General features: G+C 46.8%; 1 protein-coding gene across 2 annotated transcripts in view; it reads right to left on the reverse strand.

Moving 5' to 3' along the window:
* prkg3 (protein kinase cGMP-dependent 3) overlaps nucleotides 1-14,353 on the reverse strand; it is a 14,841-nt gene extending 488 nt beyond the window's left edge. The window contains exons 1-22 of one of the 2 annotated variants that reach the window (XM_056581004.1): nucleotides 11,792-12,006; nucleotides 11,135-11,224; nucleotides 10,807-10,857; nucleotides 10,245-10,371; nucleotides 9,402-9,568; nucleotides 8,794-8,907; nucleotides 8,410-8,515; nucleotides 8,158-8,221; nucleotides 7,855-7,932; nucleotides 7,320-7,408; nucleotides 6,997-7,062; nucleotides 6,791-6,838; nucleotides 6,130-6,171; nucleotides 4,822-4,933; nucleotides 4,252-4,388; nucleotides 3,753-3,842; nucleotides 3,075-3,216; nucleotides 2,246-2,409; nucleotides 1,594-1,710; nucleotides 1,145-1,207; nucleotides 456-531; nucleotides 1-53 (exon numbers count right to left, since the gene is read on the reverse strand). The exon at nucleotides 1-53 is cut by the window's left edge and continues 488 nt beyond it. In XM_056581004.1, coding sequence (XP_056436979.1) covers nucleotides 1-53; nucleotides 456-531; nucleotides 1,145-1,207; nucleotides 1,594-1,710; nucleotides 2,246-2,409; nucleotides 3,075-3,216; nucleotides 3,753-3,842; nucleotides 4,252-4,388; nucleotides 4,822-4,933; nucleotides 6,130-6,171; nucleotides 6,791-6,838; nucleotides 6,997-7,062; nucleotides 7,320-7,408; nucleotides 7,855-7,932; nucleotides 8,158-8,221; nucleotides 8,410-8,515; nucleotides 8,794-8,907; nucleotides 9,402-9,568; nucleotides 10,245-10,371; nucleotides 10,807-10,857; nucleotides 11,135-11,224; nucleotides 11,792-11,840 — 2,045 coding nt within the window. In that variant the 5' untranslated portion in view covers nucleotides 11,841-12,006. Of the gene's footprint in view, nucleotides 54-455; nucleotides 532-1,144; nucleotides 1,208-1,593; nucleotides 1,711-2,245; nucleotides 2,410-3,074; nucleotides 3,217-3,752; nucleotides 3,843-4,251; nucleotides 4,389-4,821; nucleotides 4,934-6,129; nucleotides 6,172-6,790; nucleotides 6,839-6,996; nucleotides 7,063-7,319; nucleotides 7,409-7,854; nucleotides 7,933-8,157; nucleotides 8,222-8,409; nucleotides 8,516-8,793; nucleotides 8,908-9,401; nucleotides 9,569-10,244; nucleotides 10,372-10,806; nucleotides 10,858-11,134; nucleotides 11,225-11,791; nucleotides 12,007-14,021 lie in introns of those variants that run through there. The other variant, XM_056581005.1, reaches the window with a different exon arrangement.
* Between the last annotated feature and the right edge of the window lie 3,036 nt (nucleotides 14,354-17,389).

Genomic DNA, 17,389 nt, shown 5'->3' on the forward strand with positions numbered 1-17,389 from the left:
TCCGCCTTAGTCTGGTCGCTGGGGAAACGGTCAAAGTTGATGTAGCAGGGACCCTGTGTGAAGCACCAGAAATACACTCATCAAACACACTGAGAGGAAAATACCATAATTACATTTACATTCAGGGCACTTACAATAATTACATTTGTCCGAAGGAAGAGAAACAACAATATATCGCTGTCGGTACAGCAAGGATGTTCATAGAAACGAGTGCAAAGCACTAACAATTGTTTGGTAAACCCATTCCCCGTATACAACAAAGATAGCTAGGATAAGACGCTTCACAATGCTAGGTACTATTTCTAAGTGCAAGGACGTACAAAATGCAATAAGTACGTACACACTGATGATACATACTGAGGACGATATTGATCAGAGCCTATGATGACAAATCCCTGGGCCTGAACCGGCTGTTTTTACGGACCCAAACGGGGCCCAGGTCTTTGAGGACATACCTTGCGGACCAGGCGTACGGTGGGCGCCTCCACCTGCCCCACGCGCAGCTTGTGCCAGCTCATCGTGCTGAACCACCTGAGGAGGAGGCAAAGGGCGTCAGTTTGTTTTTAGACGTGGTGGGGACAATAACCATAAGCTTGAGCGTGGTCTGAAAAGTGCTGGGTATCCTTATGTAAGCTATTCATCCATTCAACGCTGCATTACAATATATGCTCTACAGTGTATTGTCAGGTGTTGGAAAAAATCCTATTCGAACAATATGAGTTGAAAACCACAGTTTGTGTTTTGGCTTGTTTTGCAAAACGGCGTTGGAAACACCATGGCTCGGGATATGTAATACTAATACACACAGGACAAAGAACAGTGTTGGCAATTTAACACTTATCTTGACATCAACAAGGTTTACCAGACAAACAATGCCAGACTGTAAAGGGGGTACGAAATGAAACGAGGTATTGAGCATCAGCCTTTTGTAAGTTACAACTCTCATGAGGTATCACACAACCCAAGATGCATCCTGAAGTATAAGCCCTGTGGATGACGGCACTTGTGTCATCGTTAAATCTCAACAAGACACATGCTTCTATCAGTCACTATTATCAGAAACACGTTTGATGTGACCAAGGGATGAGTTCTAGAAAAATAAAACATTCTATCATTCAATTACATAATACGTTTCCATGGTTACCTGTGGTGGCGAACATCTTTGATGCCATTCTTGGTATTTCCTAGTCTTTGACCCGGCCTGGGCCTGCCAACCAAAGCACAGTTTAAATCCCACATCACCATGAGCTCATGTCAGTTGCTTCTAGCACAAACAGGCTCTTCAAAGCATACATTACATGCACTTCAGAAATGTGCGTTTGAATCAAGTCATTACCTTTGAGGTGGCCGTATGGTCCTAAGACAGACACAGCTGATGCTCATTACACTAATTATGGGTCTGCTCTTTTTATGTACCAGGGCACGGTAATGGACTAAAGAGGACATTGCACTTTGATATTTGATCTTTACTGGTGCTTTGACAAACACAAATTTAATACAACTAACTCAAACGTTGATGTTCTGAGGTCCACACCTGTTTTAGTCTGTTTTAGTATGACACTGACTCAGTGGGAAAAGGTCTATTTATCTCACCTGCACAGCTTGCTGATGATAGACTTGGCCGCTTCGTTCAGGTACGGTGGGTACTTTATGACTCCATCTAGGATCTTGGCGTAGATCTTCTGGGGCTCTGAGCTTGAGAAGGGGGGGCTGGCAGTGGCGGGGGAACAAACAGCGGAGGTGTTTTATTATTAACTCGAAAAGTAAACGGTTTCACCCGGCTTTTCAACCGAGGCGTAATCCGTCATGCAACAATGCTGCCCCCTACTGGAGAAATTAGAGAATGCGGCACCCGACTGGAGAGATGAGGTCCTCAGAGTTTTTCGGAAAATAAACATGGCTTTTGATTCTAATTTAACGTGATTTTTTTGAGTCATTAAAAACCGGCTGATGTTTACGGCTATTAGCCTGACATGGCCTGACAAATTCAAAAATGCATTTTAGACTGAATACTCTTAGTTCATTAGTTGATTTCAAAGTAGAGTTTTCGACAGGCGGCCACCAAAATGCTTCTGAACTTAATTGGAGCGGGGGGGGGGGGCTAGCGGAGAAATCGAGCAAATAAAACATGAGCGGGCACATTCCTCTGGTTTTCAGGCTATGTGGCTATAACTCTGTCAGATAAATCAAGACAATATTCCATAACGTGTAGTGCATGGATGCGTCCCAGCGTATGGTGAGGTACCTTCCAGCCAGCAGCTCATAGATGAGGACACCCAGGGACCAGAAGTCCACCGCAAAGTCGTGGCCCTGGTTCTTGATGATCTCGGGGGGCATGTACTCTGGGGTCCCCACGAAGGAGTAGGTCTTTTCCCCCCGCACCATGTCCTTGGCGAAGCCGAAGTCCACCTGCACGCACGCACAAACATACACAGACACACATATTAATACACACACACATTTACAGACATGCTCACACACAAACACCCACACATATTCACACATGCACCCACTCACATATAATAACACATGCACACGCATACACACACAAAAAAATGCACAGACACACACACACACACACACACACACACACACACACACACACACACACACACACACACACACACACACACACACACACACACACACACACACACACACACACACACACACACACACACACACACACACACACACACACACAAATGCTTACCAAATTGCAAATCCTTATCAATTTGTTTATAACCATACACATAAAAAATCGGCCTTCTCACACACACACACCCCCACACATTCACACACAAGCATACACACACACACACATGCACACACAAACCCAGATGACCACACAGAGGCTGTAAACGTGCATATTTTCCTTATCAATTAGTTTATACGCATAAAATAAACATGCCTGATCACACGGACGCACACGCGCACGCACACACACACACACACACACACACACACACACACACACACACACACACACACACACACACACACACACACACACACACACACACACACACACACACACACACACACACACACACAGCATAACCCCCCTGACCCACCAGCTTAACGTAGCCCCTGGAGTCCATCATGAGGTTCTCTGGCTTCAGGTCTCGGTAGAGGATGTTCTTTTTGTGGAGGTACGCGTAAGCCTCCACCACGCAGGCCGCGCAGAACACTGCGATGGGCTCGTCGAAACGCCCTCTGAACCAACAACAACAAACAGTACAACTCCATACACTGTCCACAAAATGAACACTCTAATCGCTGGCCATGCACGTTTCAAGAATGTCGTCCGATGCCTACAGTTGTAGTTAGCTCTCTCTCTTTCTGTCTCTGTCTCTCTCCGTTACTCTCTCTATCTGTCTCTGTTTCTCTCCGTCTCTCTCTCTCTCAGTCTCTCTCTCAGTCTCTCTCTCAGTCTCTCTCTCTCTCTCTCTCTTTCTCTCTCTCTCTCTCTCTTTCTTTCTCTCGCTCTTTCTCTCTCTCTCTCTCTCTCTCTCTCTCTCTCTCTCTCTCTCTCTCTGTCCCTCACTCTGTCTCTGTCCCTCACTCTGTCTCTGTCTCTCTCTCTGTCTCTCTCACTCACTCACTGTCCCCCTCTCTCGCTCTCTCTCCCTGTCCCTCTCTCTTCTGTCATTTAAAATATTTTGTAAACATTTAAGGCGATGTGTGCGTGGCCGGACTAGCCAGCATGTGTTAAAGGGTTTGAAGGCCTGTGTAGCAGTGGGTTTCCTTACACTTCTTTGAGCTTGGTCCACAGCTCCCCTCCACTGCAGAACTCCATGACCATGTAGATGTAGCGGGAGTCTTTGAATGCGCCGTGGAGCCTGGACCATTAGAGAGAGACAGAACAGAGGGGAGAGAGAAAAAAGAAGAGACAGGGAAAGACAACGAGTTAGAGATGGAAAAAGACACCCTTTTAGAGAAAGGCTTCTCGGGCAAATTTTGGAAGTAGTCAGCCTCGGTCAGAATCATTTCTTAAATTGCTTTGCGTGAATAATCCCTTTACAGGCGCCTTTTTCCTTCGTCATTAACGATCCACATCTAACTAAGACCTTAAAGGGCCCCTGTTTTTACCCTGTTTCAAAAAGGGCCCAAGCCATGTGACATAGTGACATCACAAGTGTACCAGCATACCCAGTGGACTGTACCAAGGCATAGGCTTGTCAACACCCCCAGCTGGCGGGAAAATGGGGCCATTTTAAGCTATTAAGAGTTTGTGACCAATCGGCTGACCTGACGATGAAGTCGCACTGGATTGCTTTCAGGATCTTCTTCTCGAACAGCATGTGCTCCTCCTGTCGCTTGGCAACGATGTGCTTCTTGCTGACGCGCTTCATGGCGTAGTATTTCCCGTGTTTCACGGAGGTAACCTTCAGCATCCCAGATCAATACAAAGAATTACGGTGATTAGCGAAGAGGGGTTGTGTTCGATTTACAGTGGTCTTTATGACACAAAAAGGCACTTAGCTATCGACATGCATGAATAGATGGATGATCCATCACACCCACACACACATACACACACATACACAAATATGCATACAGCTATACACACACATACATCCACGGCCACACAGACAGAGATATACACACACGTAGACACACGAACACAGACACTTACATGAAGAAACGCACACACACGCACACACACATACACATATGAAGATACGCATAGAAACCACAAACACAACCACACAAACACACAGCCACACACATTTGAAGTACGTGGAGGGACGCACAGAAGCACACAATCACGCACCCACAATCACACACACACACACACACACACACACACACACTCACCAGGCTAACACGGCCAAAGCCCCCCACTCCTAGCGTGACAGCCTCTCCCTGGTAGCGGCCCTCCTGGTACAAGGCCGGGACCAGGTCTTTGAACTTCAGGGACGTGTGGAGACTGAAGAGGAGGAGGAGGAGGAGGAGGAGGAGGAGGAGGAGGAGGAGGAGGAGGAGGAGGAGGAGGAGGAGAAGAAGAAGAAGAAGAAGAAGAAGAAGAAGAAGAAGAAGAAGAAGAAGAAGAAGAAGAAGAAGAAGAAGAAGAAGAAGAAGAAGAAGAAGAAGAAGAAGAAGAAGAAGAAGAAGAAGAAGAAGAAGAAGAAGAAGAAGAAGAAGAAGAAGAAGAAGGAGGAGGAGGAGGAGGAGGAGGAGGAGGAGGAGGAGGAGGAGGAGGAGGAGGAGGAGGAGGAGGAGGAGAAGAAGAAGAAGAAGAAGAAGAAGAAGAAGAAGAAGAAGAAGAAGAAGAAGAAGAAGAAGAAGAAGAAGAAGAAGAAGAAGAAGAAGAAGAAGAAGAAGAAGAAGAAGAAGGAGGAGGAGAAGAAGAAGAAGAAGAAGAAGAAGAAGAAGAAGAAGAAGAAAAAGAAGATGAAGAAAAAGAAGAAGAAGAAAAAGAAGAAGAAGAAGGAGAAAGAGAAGGAGAAGGAGGAGGAGGAGGAGGAGGTGGAGGAGAAGAAGAAAAATACAGTAAAGCTGATAACCATACCAAAACTAACATAACAAGCAGTATCTTTCTCCCATCCATCTAGCAGTAAGTCTAGTGGTATAATTAGGTTGTAATATAACTTCATTTGCACATATACTAGGTTAGAATGACTTTAAAATGAGTACCCTTTCTTTTATTAGGTCAACTGTGTTTTCCTAGAATAAAAAGTGTGAGTCGACAACTCGGAGTCAAAGATCGTTAAAGCGAAAACCTGTCACTGAAGCAACAGCTGCACAATGATTGCATCTTAACCACAAGGATGCTCGTTCTTGTTGTGTGACACTTTTCCAGACACCTCAGGCCTGTGATTAGTGAGTTGGAGGTTTCATAACGTCTTAACGATGATTAAATCGGACAGACAGATAGACAGACAGACAGAAGAACGGACAGACAGGACGACAGACGGACATAAAGAAGACAGGCAGACATAAAGACTGACATACATATAGACAGAAAGACCGAAAGACTGACAGACGGACGGACAGACAGACAGACAGATATTCAGGCGGAGAGACAGGCAGACAGACAGACAGACAGACAGACAGACAGACAGACAGACAGACAGACAGACAGACAGACAGACAGACAGACAGACAAGACAGACAGATTCTTACCTGTGGTTCTCTGGAGTTTCAGCCTCCTGCAGCACTTTGGTACTAGAGATGGAGGAGAGAGAAGAGGAAAGGAGAGATGGAGGAGAGAGGAGACGAGAGGATAGGAGAGATGGAGGAGAGGAGAGGAGCGATGGAGGAGAGGAGAGATGGAGGGGAGAGGAGAGGAGAGGAGAGATGGAGGAGAGGAGAGATGGAGGGGAGAGGAGAGAGATTTTTGAAAAAATAAGTCAGCTGCAGTCAGAATGATTTCTAAAGGTAATTTCTAAGTTCAAATACTGCCCTGCCATGTGAACTAGTGACATCACAAGTGGGACTGTCTACCTGGATGTATGGTGAAAAGACGAGATGGAGGAGAGGAGAGGAGAGGAGAGGAGAGGAGAGGAGAGATGGAGGAGAGGAGAGGAGAGGAGAGGAGAGGAGAGGAGAGGAGAGGAGAGGAGAGGAGAGGAGAGGAGAGGAGAGGAGAGGAGAGGAGAGGAGAGGAGAGGAGAGGAGAGGAGGAATTGAAAAGAGTAGAGATAGATGACAGGACAGTTGTAAGACAGAAAGCTCATCAGGGTATGCTCTCACACAGACTGTATTGTTATTTTTCGCTTTGAACAAAGAGGTGTCAGAAAAGGAGTGAGAGAGGAAATAAACGTTATCGCCTCCGAGGACATACTCATCGAAAAGCTCCAGGTGTTCCACAGGGATGGTCTCCTCAAACACCCTGAGATTCAAAGAAACAACACAGGTGAAGACAGGTGTGTGCTTGCAAATGGGATCCGGTTTGTACAATTATTGAGCAGAATCCTCTCCGTTTGTCGTGACAGAGCTAAGACACCCAGAGAGCGGTGATATCCATTGATTGTTTAAATGAGAACTCACTCTTTGTCGATGGATAAACACGTGACCGGGCCGTCGGCCGTGCACGTAGCCGTCCTCCTCACCTCCCTGCACATCGGCACGAGGGACACAAAAACATTCATCCACATGATACTATGAAAATACTCAAACGAACGATTAGCGGAAAACACAAAAAGTTATTCAATCGTTAGACGGATCGAAGGCGATATGAAACTCTAACCATCACGGACGCAGAAAGTTAAAATACAAAGCTGCTTAACTAAGTAACGAGCAACACTCAATCAATCAAACAATCACACAGTGTACCGTCTGACGCACTCCGGTCAAACCGTTGCCATGGTTACCTGATGAGGGCCTGCTCCCCGAAATGCTCTCCCTTCCCCATCCGGCGGATCTGCTTCTGAGAGCCGTTCACGTTCTTCGACACCAGAACCTTTAGGGCGGACGCAGGGACCGTGGAAGAGGGGAACAGAAGAAGGGGGAGAGTTTAGATTCGGTTCAATAAAATCTATTTTATTTCTATCGACCTTAATCACAGGTTCAGTCTCAAAGGGCTTAACAGGCCATGTAGTAATGACCCCCCCCCCCCCGACATTAGCCCCCCAGAGGGCAAGAAAAAAAAACCTTAATTAGGGGATCCCTCCTTCCAGGGATGGTCAGGAGAGCAATGGGTGCAATGATTTACATACATACATTCAGGCAAAACACCAGCAATCATTTCGTTTATAAAATGAATGTCTATGGTGATGGCTGCTGCTTAGATATCTAGTCATGAAACATGCCTAGTGTTTGGAGCCTCGTCCAACGATGTGTGAGAGGGGGAGAAACACACAGGGGGCGAGCACAGTGTGATGCAACATCAGATCGGCACCCGCTCACCTCGCCTTTGAGGATGATGTAGAAGGTGTTTCCCTCCGCTCCTTCTCGCACGATGGTGTCCTTGTCCTGGAACTTGACCTGAGACACACAAAAACAGAGCGCACACAACACTCTTCAGATACTTTAACACCAACCCCCGACGCAATGTTGACAGACACTGCTTTGAAGTACTGAAACATTTGTCCTTAAAAATATTTAAAAAAAACTAGAAGAAAGGACAATAGTAGATTTAGATTTATCTGATGTTAACCACTAAGCTTCTACTGTTCAACACTGTTAGACTTATCCACTGAGAGTCCCTACCTCCTCCATGGAGTCGATGATCTTAGACAGCTGGATATCGTTCAGGTCCTTCAGAGTTCTGGACCTGAGGACAAGAACACAGAGACAAAGGGGCTTTGAACACTACTCCAGAAGTCCATCTGGCCAAAACAGACCCTGTGCGGAACCATTTTGCAAAAAATCACAAAGCGTTACATTATAAGTGAGACGTAGCCGTTGACACGATGACGTAAATGTGAATTCCAGTGACAAGGGCCGTATCTCTCCACTCACGTCTTCAGGAAGCCCAGTAGCTCCTCCCGTTTCTTCTTGGACTTGTTGGTCATGATGGTCCGGTAGGTCTGCCTCTCCATGCACCACAGCCGCACCGCAGACTTGGCTGGAAGTACACATCCGCTAGTAAGAGCTAGTCCCGGAACATATCACAGTCCGACAGTTACCTCGTTTTGGACACGTTTAGTCAAAGCAATTTACATTGAACTCAGATACCTGAGTGTCCTTAAAGAGCAAGTAAGGGGTCAGGCGTCCTGCTCAAGGTTAGCTCGGACAGCGGGGATCGAACCCATTATCCTGCCGGTACTATCTTCAGTGATGGACCCCCTGTGATACCCATGCACCTCACAGAGGCATCAAAAGTCGCAAGGGCGGTTTCCGTACCTTTGACCGTGGCCGTGCGCTTGCAGTTATACAAGATGGCCAGCTCACCGAAGACATCGCCGCACATCAGGGATCTGAGCTGTCGACCCCCCTGGGTGACGACAAGCTCCCCCGCTGAGAGAGAGCGAGAGGGAGAGAGAGAGAGAGAGAGAGAGAGAGAGAGAGAGAGAGAGAGAGAAAGAGAGTAAGCAAGAGCAAGAGAGTAAGTGAGAGAGAGAGAGAGAGAGAGAGAGAGAGAGAGAGAGAGAGAGAGAGAGAGAGAGAGACAGAGAGACAGAGAAAGAGAGCGTGAGAGAGAGTGAACGAGAGGGAGAAAGAGAGAGAGTGAGGGAAGGAGTGAGAGAGAGCGAGCGTGAGAGAAAGAGGGTGAGGGAGAGAGAGAGAGAGAGAGAGAGCGTGAGGGAGAGAGAGAGAGAGAGAGAGAGAGAGAGAGAGAGCGTGAGAGAAAGAGGGTGAGGGAGAGAGAGAGAGAGAGCGAGAGCGAGAGCGAGAGAGAGAGAGAGAGAGAGATAGATCATCATCATCATCATCATCATCATCATCATCATCATCATCATCAGAATCACATGGAGACAGCGACACGTACACACATGAACCCCCAGATGTACCTGCCACGATGTACATGGTGTCCCCCTCAGAGGCCTCTGCTATGACCTCCTGCCCGGGACTGAAGTCATGTGACACCAGCAGGTCCACCATCATGGCCGTCTGCTCGTCGTCCAGCCGGCTCAGGAAGTCGTTCTTCTGGATCGCCTTGACGATCAGGTTGGTCTCGCTGGGTCAAATTAAAAATATGTGACTGTGAAAATGGTTTGCTCACGAGCCTTGCCATATAACATTCGTTATAGGAGAGTAGTTACATAACTAGATGTTGGTTGTTGGCATCTTTGTTGTTGCATAACACACAGTGTTTTATAGCTACTGAATCGTGATCCTTAAGTATTGTTCATAACAGCAGTTTTTACAGTGTATAGCTCCTGTTGTGCTTTATATTCTCTGTAATAACGCTTTACACATGATACATTTCAAACTGAATGAGACACACTCTGTGATGTCGATGGCAGCCCTGCTTTTGGTAAATGGTCTGCATTTAAACAGCGCTTTACTCATCTGTGGACCCCCTATGCGCTTCACAATATTGCCATCATTCACCCCTTCATGCACACATTCACACAACGACGGCCGAGTCAGCCATGAAAGGCGACAGCCAGCTCGTCGGGAGCAGTTAGGGTTAGGTGCCTTTCTCAGGGACACCTCGACACTGGCTAGGAGGAGCTCCCCGGAGACATCGAACTAGCAACCTTGCGGTTACCAGGCAACCCGCTCTACATCCTGAGCTTCCGCCACCCCACTTTAATTTCCTTTGCATTTCATTTGTTGCCGAGCGACATCACTTCTCCATCTCGCAGTTGATTGCAGCCAATCAGAGGCAGCGGTGCGCTGTCACTCACCTGGCGGTCTTTTTGACCCGTGTGCGGGTGATCTGCAGGCCCTCAGGGAATGGCTCGGGCGCCATGACGGCCGCGCGGCTCTTCCTGACCTCGGGGGCCGCATCATTACTGCTCTGGGAGGGAAACTCTGTGGCGCCGACCAATAGGAACGCAGGGATGGGGAGGTCTGTCAGCTGGAGCTGTTTGTGTGTCTCTATTTATAGATATGAGTTTGTGTATGTGTGCGTGTGTTCTTGTGTGTTTGCGTGTGCTTTTCTGTGTGTGTGTGTGTGTGTGTGTGTGTGTGTGTGTGTGTGTGTGTGTGTGTGTGTGTGTGTGTGTGTGTGTGTGTGTGTGTGTGTGTGTGTGTGTGTTCACGTGTGTGTGTGTGTGTGTGTGTGTGTGTGTGTGTGTGTGTGTGTGTGCTTGCATGCTTGTGCCATATGTGTATGTGCTTGTGTGTGTGTGTGTGTGTGTGTGTGTGTGTGTGTGTGTGTGTGTGTGTGTGTGTGTGTGTGTGCTTGTGTGTGTGCGGGCGTTGTGCCAGGTGTGTGTGTGCGTGTGCGTGCACTGGGCATCTCACCTGTGTCTTCATATTCACTCAACAGCTTCTCTTTCTCCTGGAGTCGTTCCTCTGAAACAACCAATGGCAGAGAGTTACACTTTGCACTCTAACTTCACCAAACCACGCTGATGAACACGAGTCTTCCTCAGCATAGAATGAACCAATCACAAGCCTGACTCAAGTTTAACTGCATATTGCCACACTTGATATTTCCACACGGTGATCCTGTACTGGTTCTGGATTACGTTTGATTCATTTCAGAGTTTAGATAGCATATTAGGCTTTGTATATTGTTGTTAATGTGTTGTTGATGTTGTTGTTGTTGTTGTTGTTGTGTTTCTCCTACCTAGATCCTTGTTCTGCCTCTTCAGTTCCTGGTTGATCTGACACTGTTTCTCCAGCTGCTGCCTCAGCTCCTCCAGTTGTTTCTCCATGGCTGCAGGAAGCGGACAGTAGTACAGCATTACAGTATCACAGTACTACAACACACAGGTCACACATGCAACACCATGCTGAGCGCCATCACGGTGAACCACACACTACACAGCAGCCTATGGCATTCAAGGACGCTGCCAAACCAACCACATCGCGGTGACGGACGTGCAGCATGTGACGGTTTTCCTCTGCCACACCGTGGCACTAGCGCAGGATACTAAAAGCGGGACTACTCTGTCGCTCTTGGAGTCCCCTGTAGCGGGATGGCTTTGAAGTGCTCTCTGCAGGATGAGCTCCAGCACGGCCCCCGTCTGAATAATGCAGAGCATCAGCGACGGGAGACGCTCCGGAGACCCCCGACCCCAGACCGGTTTTATGCAGGTCTCCTTTACATAACACATGATCAGGGAATGGCTCGGAGAGACCCCGACGTTATTGGCTTTTGCTTGGCATTTAAGACCTTTGATTAGAGTGTTTCAGTATGTCGGAGGACCCGGCTGAGCCACAGTCCTGACGGTGTTTTCATATTGACTATTTTTCTAAACACAAATGCGCTGACTAGCTGTACCTTGGTTTCGATTCGTTTCAGTCGACCATTGTACCATATGTCTATCCATTAGGCATCGAATGGTTCCCTGGAAAACACTGTGTTCTGTTTAGAGGATGTTCCTGTGGATTCACAGAGTTTTTCCTGGCCATTTTGAGAGGGCTTAGGGCAAGCGGGCGTCGTAAATGTGGGCATGTTGTATCATTGTAAGGGGGCGTCATCAAACGGTTAAAACTGTTACATCAACTGTTAAAGTCCCTGAACATATGGCATCATCAGTTTGATTGACATCAGCTGGGTCCAACCGGATCCATAGCCAACCGGGAAGGAGGAAATTAACATTTAGTTGATTTTATTACTACACAGTGTGTAAAAAATGCATGTTCATTTATTAAACAGTGTACAGTCAGAGGACCTATCTCTACCAATTCAGTGTACTGGTCCAAGTGCACAAAGACATAAAAAGAACACGCCCCTAATTAGTGTTATGACAGCTGTGTTTGTCCTACGATGATGGTCCTTTAATTAAAAATAGTATGCAAAGAGTATGGCCGGCTTGTCCCTAACGTTTGTGATTGTGTCGAGCTTATAACCATTGGTTGTTTAGGTGTCACTCCTCATCGTAGATGTCCCGCCTTAATATATCCAGTTACAGATATGGGATTTACCTTTATATGTGTGCATCTACAGATTGACAGGAACACTTTTTTTGTCATCGCTTTGACTTTTGCCCTAGTGTTTATAGTGTTTATACCAAAAAACAACAACTTTGAAGCAAATCTGGGTTTTTTGAGACACAGAGACGTTAAGGTCTGTGAAAATTAAATGGACCTGACTTAAAGTTCTGTTTGAGCGACATGTTTTCTAATTTTGAGATCCATATATAGTGTGGAGGATTCATCTGAAAGGATCACAGTACAAGCACAAGTACACACACAAAATACAAATTCCTCCCTTCCCTGGTAACCTTTCCATCGATCAGTTCACAAGAGCCCTGATTGTGATAAATGACCACCGTTATACTTTAGCTGTCAATTACAAATAGCGTTTGTAGTATCTGTGTTTTCTGTGTGTGTGTGTGTGCGTGCGGTGTGCGTGAGTGCGTGTTTGTGCGTGCGTGCGTGCAGGCGTGCGGGCGTATTTGTGTGTATTCCATATTGACACATCAAACACATTGCATCAGTTTAAAACGTGGCGTTGCACTCTCAAACAGACCTGCTTAAATACTCAGGGCGGCACGACCCAAGTGTGTTTGGCTGTAATCATTTGGTTGACCCTAATCACCACGCTCTCACCTTGGACGTTGGACATCGGAGGTGGGGCTGCAACTCAACACTCTGTCTCTGAGTGACAGAAATACGACTACAGAGAGAGATGAGGCCCATTGTTGAATAGACTGGACTGTGGAGTGTTCCTGTGTTATTTATATGAATGGACCACATAAAGCTAGTTTTAATTAATTTAAAGAACCATTCTCTCCGTGTGAGAGGGTTAAGGAAGGATTGTTGTTCTGGAAGGATCCAGCCGTGCTTTGCCTGTGTCTCAAAAGGAGTGGGAGTTCTTGAAGATATGGGGCCTGTTATTAAATCAGTTAAGAATCGATGGGTGAAACTGTATTACATGGGAACGACACTGTGTTGGAGTCAACAAACCAAATCAAATTAAACTTTATGGTACTGTTGTCATGGTGACCTGACTTGTCCTGCAAACAAGTTAAACTGCCTTTTAACACGCACAAGGACCCGAAAAACCTCAACATTACCCATGTCATGAGACACGAACGTGCAAATGACCTTTTTCGAGTGAAAGTAAAGAAAATGTTGATAATGTGGCGCAGTTGCAAACGTTGTTGTGTGTTAAACCTTTATGGCTCATGGCTCAGGCCACAATGGAAAGTTACACATCATTACGTAATACCGGTGGCATATCTGGTATGCTGTATTTGTTGCATAAGATTGGCTGAGGATGTGATGCTCATGAAGACACACTGAAGGGAATGAGCATGGGACCAGATTGGGACAAGACCACCTTTCACAAGAAAACCTCATTCCATCGTATTCTGACCCTTTCGCAACTTTTGAATACAATTGCCTGATTCCCATGAAATACACAAACTGAGACCAACGACAAATGTGAAAGCTGGCACAATCAGTGCCAGATAGTTAGGAGCGTGCATGTCTCCGGTCTTCTTTAACACCCAAACCTCTACAGTACAGAAGACCTGCAGAGATGTCTTCAGAGCTGCACTCACCTGGAGCCGGCGGTGGAGATTAGGAAGGGTTCAAGTCCAGTTCCTTTGATCGGTATCAGATCAATCTGTAGGAGTCAAAGGGCTAGCCCGGACTGGAGTATGTGTAGACGTCTCGCTCTGCAGGTACAGCCGGACTCGGCCCGCTGCTGCCAGGTGAATCGTTTTGGATCGGCAGAGGATCGGAGAATGTCCGGGATGCACTCCCTGACCCCATGCAGACTGGACACACACCTGGGCAGGTACAAGCGTAAAGGAGCTGCCAGCGATCTGTCTGGTTCACAGTCACACGAACGCTGAGCTTCTCCTGGCAGGACTCTCACCTGCTGCTATTGTCAGGTCCCTATGCCATTATTTTTTTCTCCCTCCCTCCCTCCCTCCCTCTCTGTCTATCTCTCTCTCTCCCTCTCTCTCTCTCTCTCTCTCTCTCTCTCTCTCTCTCTCTCTCTCTCTCTCTCTCTCTCTCTCTCTCTCTCTCTCTCTCTCTCTCTCTCTCTCTCTCTCTCTCTCTCTCTCTCTCTCTCTCTCTCTCTCTCTCAATATATCTCTCTATCAATCTCAGCAGCTCCGGTATTGAATCATTAACCACCAGGCTCTGAGACTCCGCCCTTCCCATCAAGTGGGAGAAGAGAGGGGAGATTTCCTTTTTTTTACCTAACTCGGGAAATTGCTGATTTGAAAAAAAAATTAAATGCTAAATAGATATCTTCAAAATAATGAATTATATAAATACATAGTTTGATTTAAAACTCAAAAAAAATATTATTTTTGGAGGTAATTAATATAGAAATAAATTGCCTACCCTAAATTTAACAAAGAATATATGAACGTTGAAATGCAAATATTGCCTCATATTCCATAAGACACATTTCCCATTCATGGCGAAGCCGGTGTGTGAGTGATGCAAATCTACCCAGCGCACCTGCATTCCCCCGTGCAGCTGACGTGACTTTTAATCCGGAGCTTGAATCTAAAATGCTGGAAAAATGTCACCTCTATAAGGATATGTTTTTTCCACAGCGCTGTGAACGTCCCAGGGCCCTAGGGCATCATTAGAGGTCTCTTAGCGAGGAGACGTTCAAGCGTTCACATGGTGGCCGGCAACTCGAGTCTTTATGGCCCTCTTGTTAATCATCGTCAGTCCCTCGGGTTAATGTTGGGCAAAATAACCTGCTGAGCACATCACATGTACATTATAAATATAGCTAACTCCTACCCCAGCCTGATGAGCACATCACATGGCAGTCACATTACAATATAGTCAACTTTTAACACATAACACAAACATGATAATATAGTCAGGTCAAGGCCAGAGCCAAGGCCCCATTTCCCAAGCAGGCAAATGGTAGACACTAACAGGAGAGCCACATTAATTCATCACACAAGAGATACTTCGAGCACACAAGAGATACTTCGAGAACAAAGGAGACACTGAGGAGCTCTTCCCCGTTAGTAGGAACACAAGAAGATACACTTGCATACACCAGGGCCTGGGAGCCAAGGTCAAGCAAAACACACAGAACCACACACACCTCAAACGCACACACCTCATCGAGAGGAGGATACAGCATAAAACTGTATCACACAGAGACTCTTCATCTTCTTCTGAAGCAGACCTTCCACGGAGGCGAAGCTCCGGACGAACCATCAGCGCTGATTAGGGACTTAGACATATTCGATTTCTCACGCTTTATGACTCTGTATAACCGTTGCCACTTTACTTAATAAATCCAAGGTCCTCGTGCCGACAGACTTTATTACCTCTCCGTCTCATTTCATCTGGTCCAGTAACTAGACAGACCGTTTTTCCCAACAATTTGGTGACCTCCGACGTGATTTTTTCTGAATTGAACACGCAACTGGGAAACGAGAGACGGAGAGCGGCACGACCTCGAGACCCCGGAGCACCGGACCGATTCCTGCAGTCTCACCTCGCGCGCGCCCAACAAAAGGTAGGCAGAACCTGTTGATAAAATCCAAACTCTGCATAGTTATATAGGAACCACATTAGGAGGTGAGACTGTGAGAGCGGTTCGCTACGGGATATCTCGTGGGGACGAATAGAACTGCATCCCAGCATTGCCCCATAAACCCGATTGACCCTGAACGCGTGACACATCGAATATCGGCTCGTTGCATGGTGAAAGAATACCCTCGAGACCATAGGGCCTATAAGAATCGGTCATAGTGATACAAGACTACCGATGGCCGAATAATGGATGCCTGGGCCAAGAGTGGAACCCAGAGGGATGCCTGGGCCGCGGGTGGAACCCAGAGGGAATGAGAAGAAAAAACTAGGGCCTATAAGAATCGGTCATAGTGATACAAGACTACCGATGGCCTAGTAATAAATGCCTGGGCCAAGAATGGAACCCAGAGGGATGCCTGGGCCGCGGGTGGAACCCAGAGGGAATGAGAAGAAAAAACTAGGGCCTATAAGAATCGGTCATAGTGATACAAGACTACCGATGGCCTAGTAATAAATGCCTGGGCCAAGAGTGGAACCCAGAGGGATGCCTGGGCCGCGGGTGGAACCCAGAGGGAAAGAGAAGAAAAAACTAGGGCCTATAAGAATCGGTCATAGTGATACAAGACTACCGATGGCCAAGTAATGAATGTGTATTAAATAATTCTATGTGGTAAGAAGGTTAGAGTCCTTTATCAGGGTTAGAATCCCTTTGCAGAGGGGCACGAGTGACACACAGAGAGACAGTGTGTGTATGCGCGAGAGAGAGAGCGACGGAGTGGCTGTGTGTGTGTGTGTGTGTGTGTGTGTGTGTTTGTGTGAGAGGGAGCGAGAGAGATAGCAAGGAGAGCTAAAGTCGGAGGACGATCGAGAGGGACCATTTTCCCTCTAGACAGTTGGAGGTAGCGATAGAGTGCGTGTTTTTCTCACAATGAACGGTTGTTTCAGGACCACGAGAAGGGACTCTGTTGAGTTTTCAGGCCCGGAGTGTAATCCCCTTTCCCATATGTGTAGTCCTCCCATTTGAGGTCCCCGTCCACCATATTTGAAGTCCTCTACTCCACCTCATGTTGTAGTTCCCCTCCCTAGAATTGTATGGAAGTTAGAACCTGTGAGGGTGTTTTGGTTCGGCCTGACGAGGCCTGTACCAATTTCGGTGGTCAGCTTCGTAGTTTTGTGTATATATAAATTTGGAAAGGGGGAGCAGTATTAAGTTATATATAATAAAGTGAAAAGTTATTTGTGAATGAAGGGACAGAAGGATCTTTTTGTGTGTGAGAGATAGTTATTAGGCCTTGTTCCATGATGGAGAGTTGAGGATGTTGCATTCCAGGCTTATCTGTTAACGGTCCTAGCTGCTGCTTGACCCTAAGGGGAGTGAGGAAGGGTGAGAGAGAGAGAACAC

The sequence above is a fragment of the Gadus chalcogrammus genome, chromosome 21 (genome assembly GCF_026213295.1).
Source record: "Gadus chalcogrammus isolate NIFS_2021 chromosome 21, NIFS_Gcha_1.0, whole genome shotgun sequence".
NCBI classification, from domain to species: domain Eukaryota; kingdom Metazoa; phylum Chordata; class Actinopteri; order Gadiformes; family Gadidae; genus Gadus; species Gadus chalcogrammus.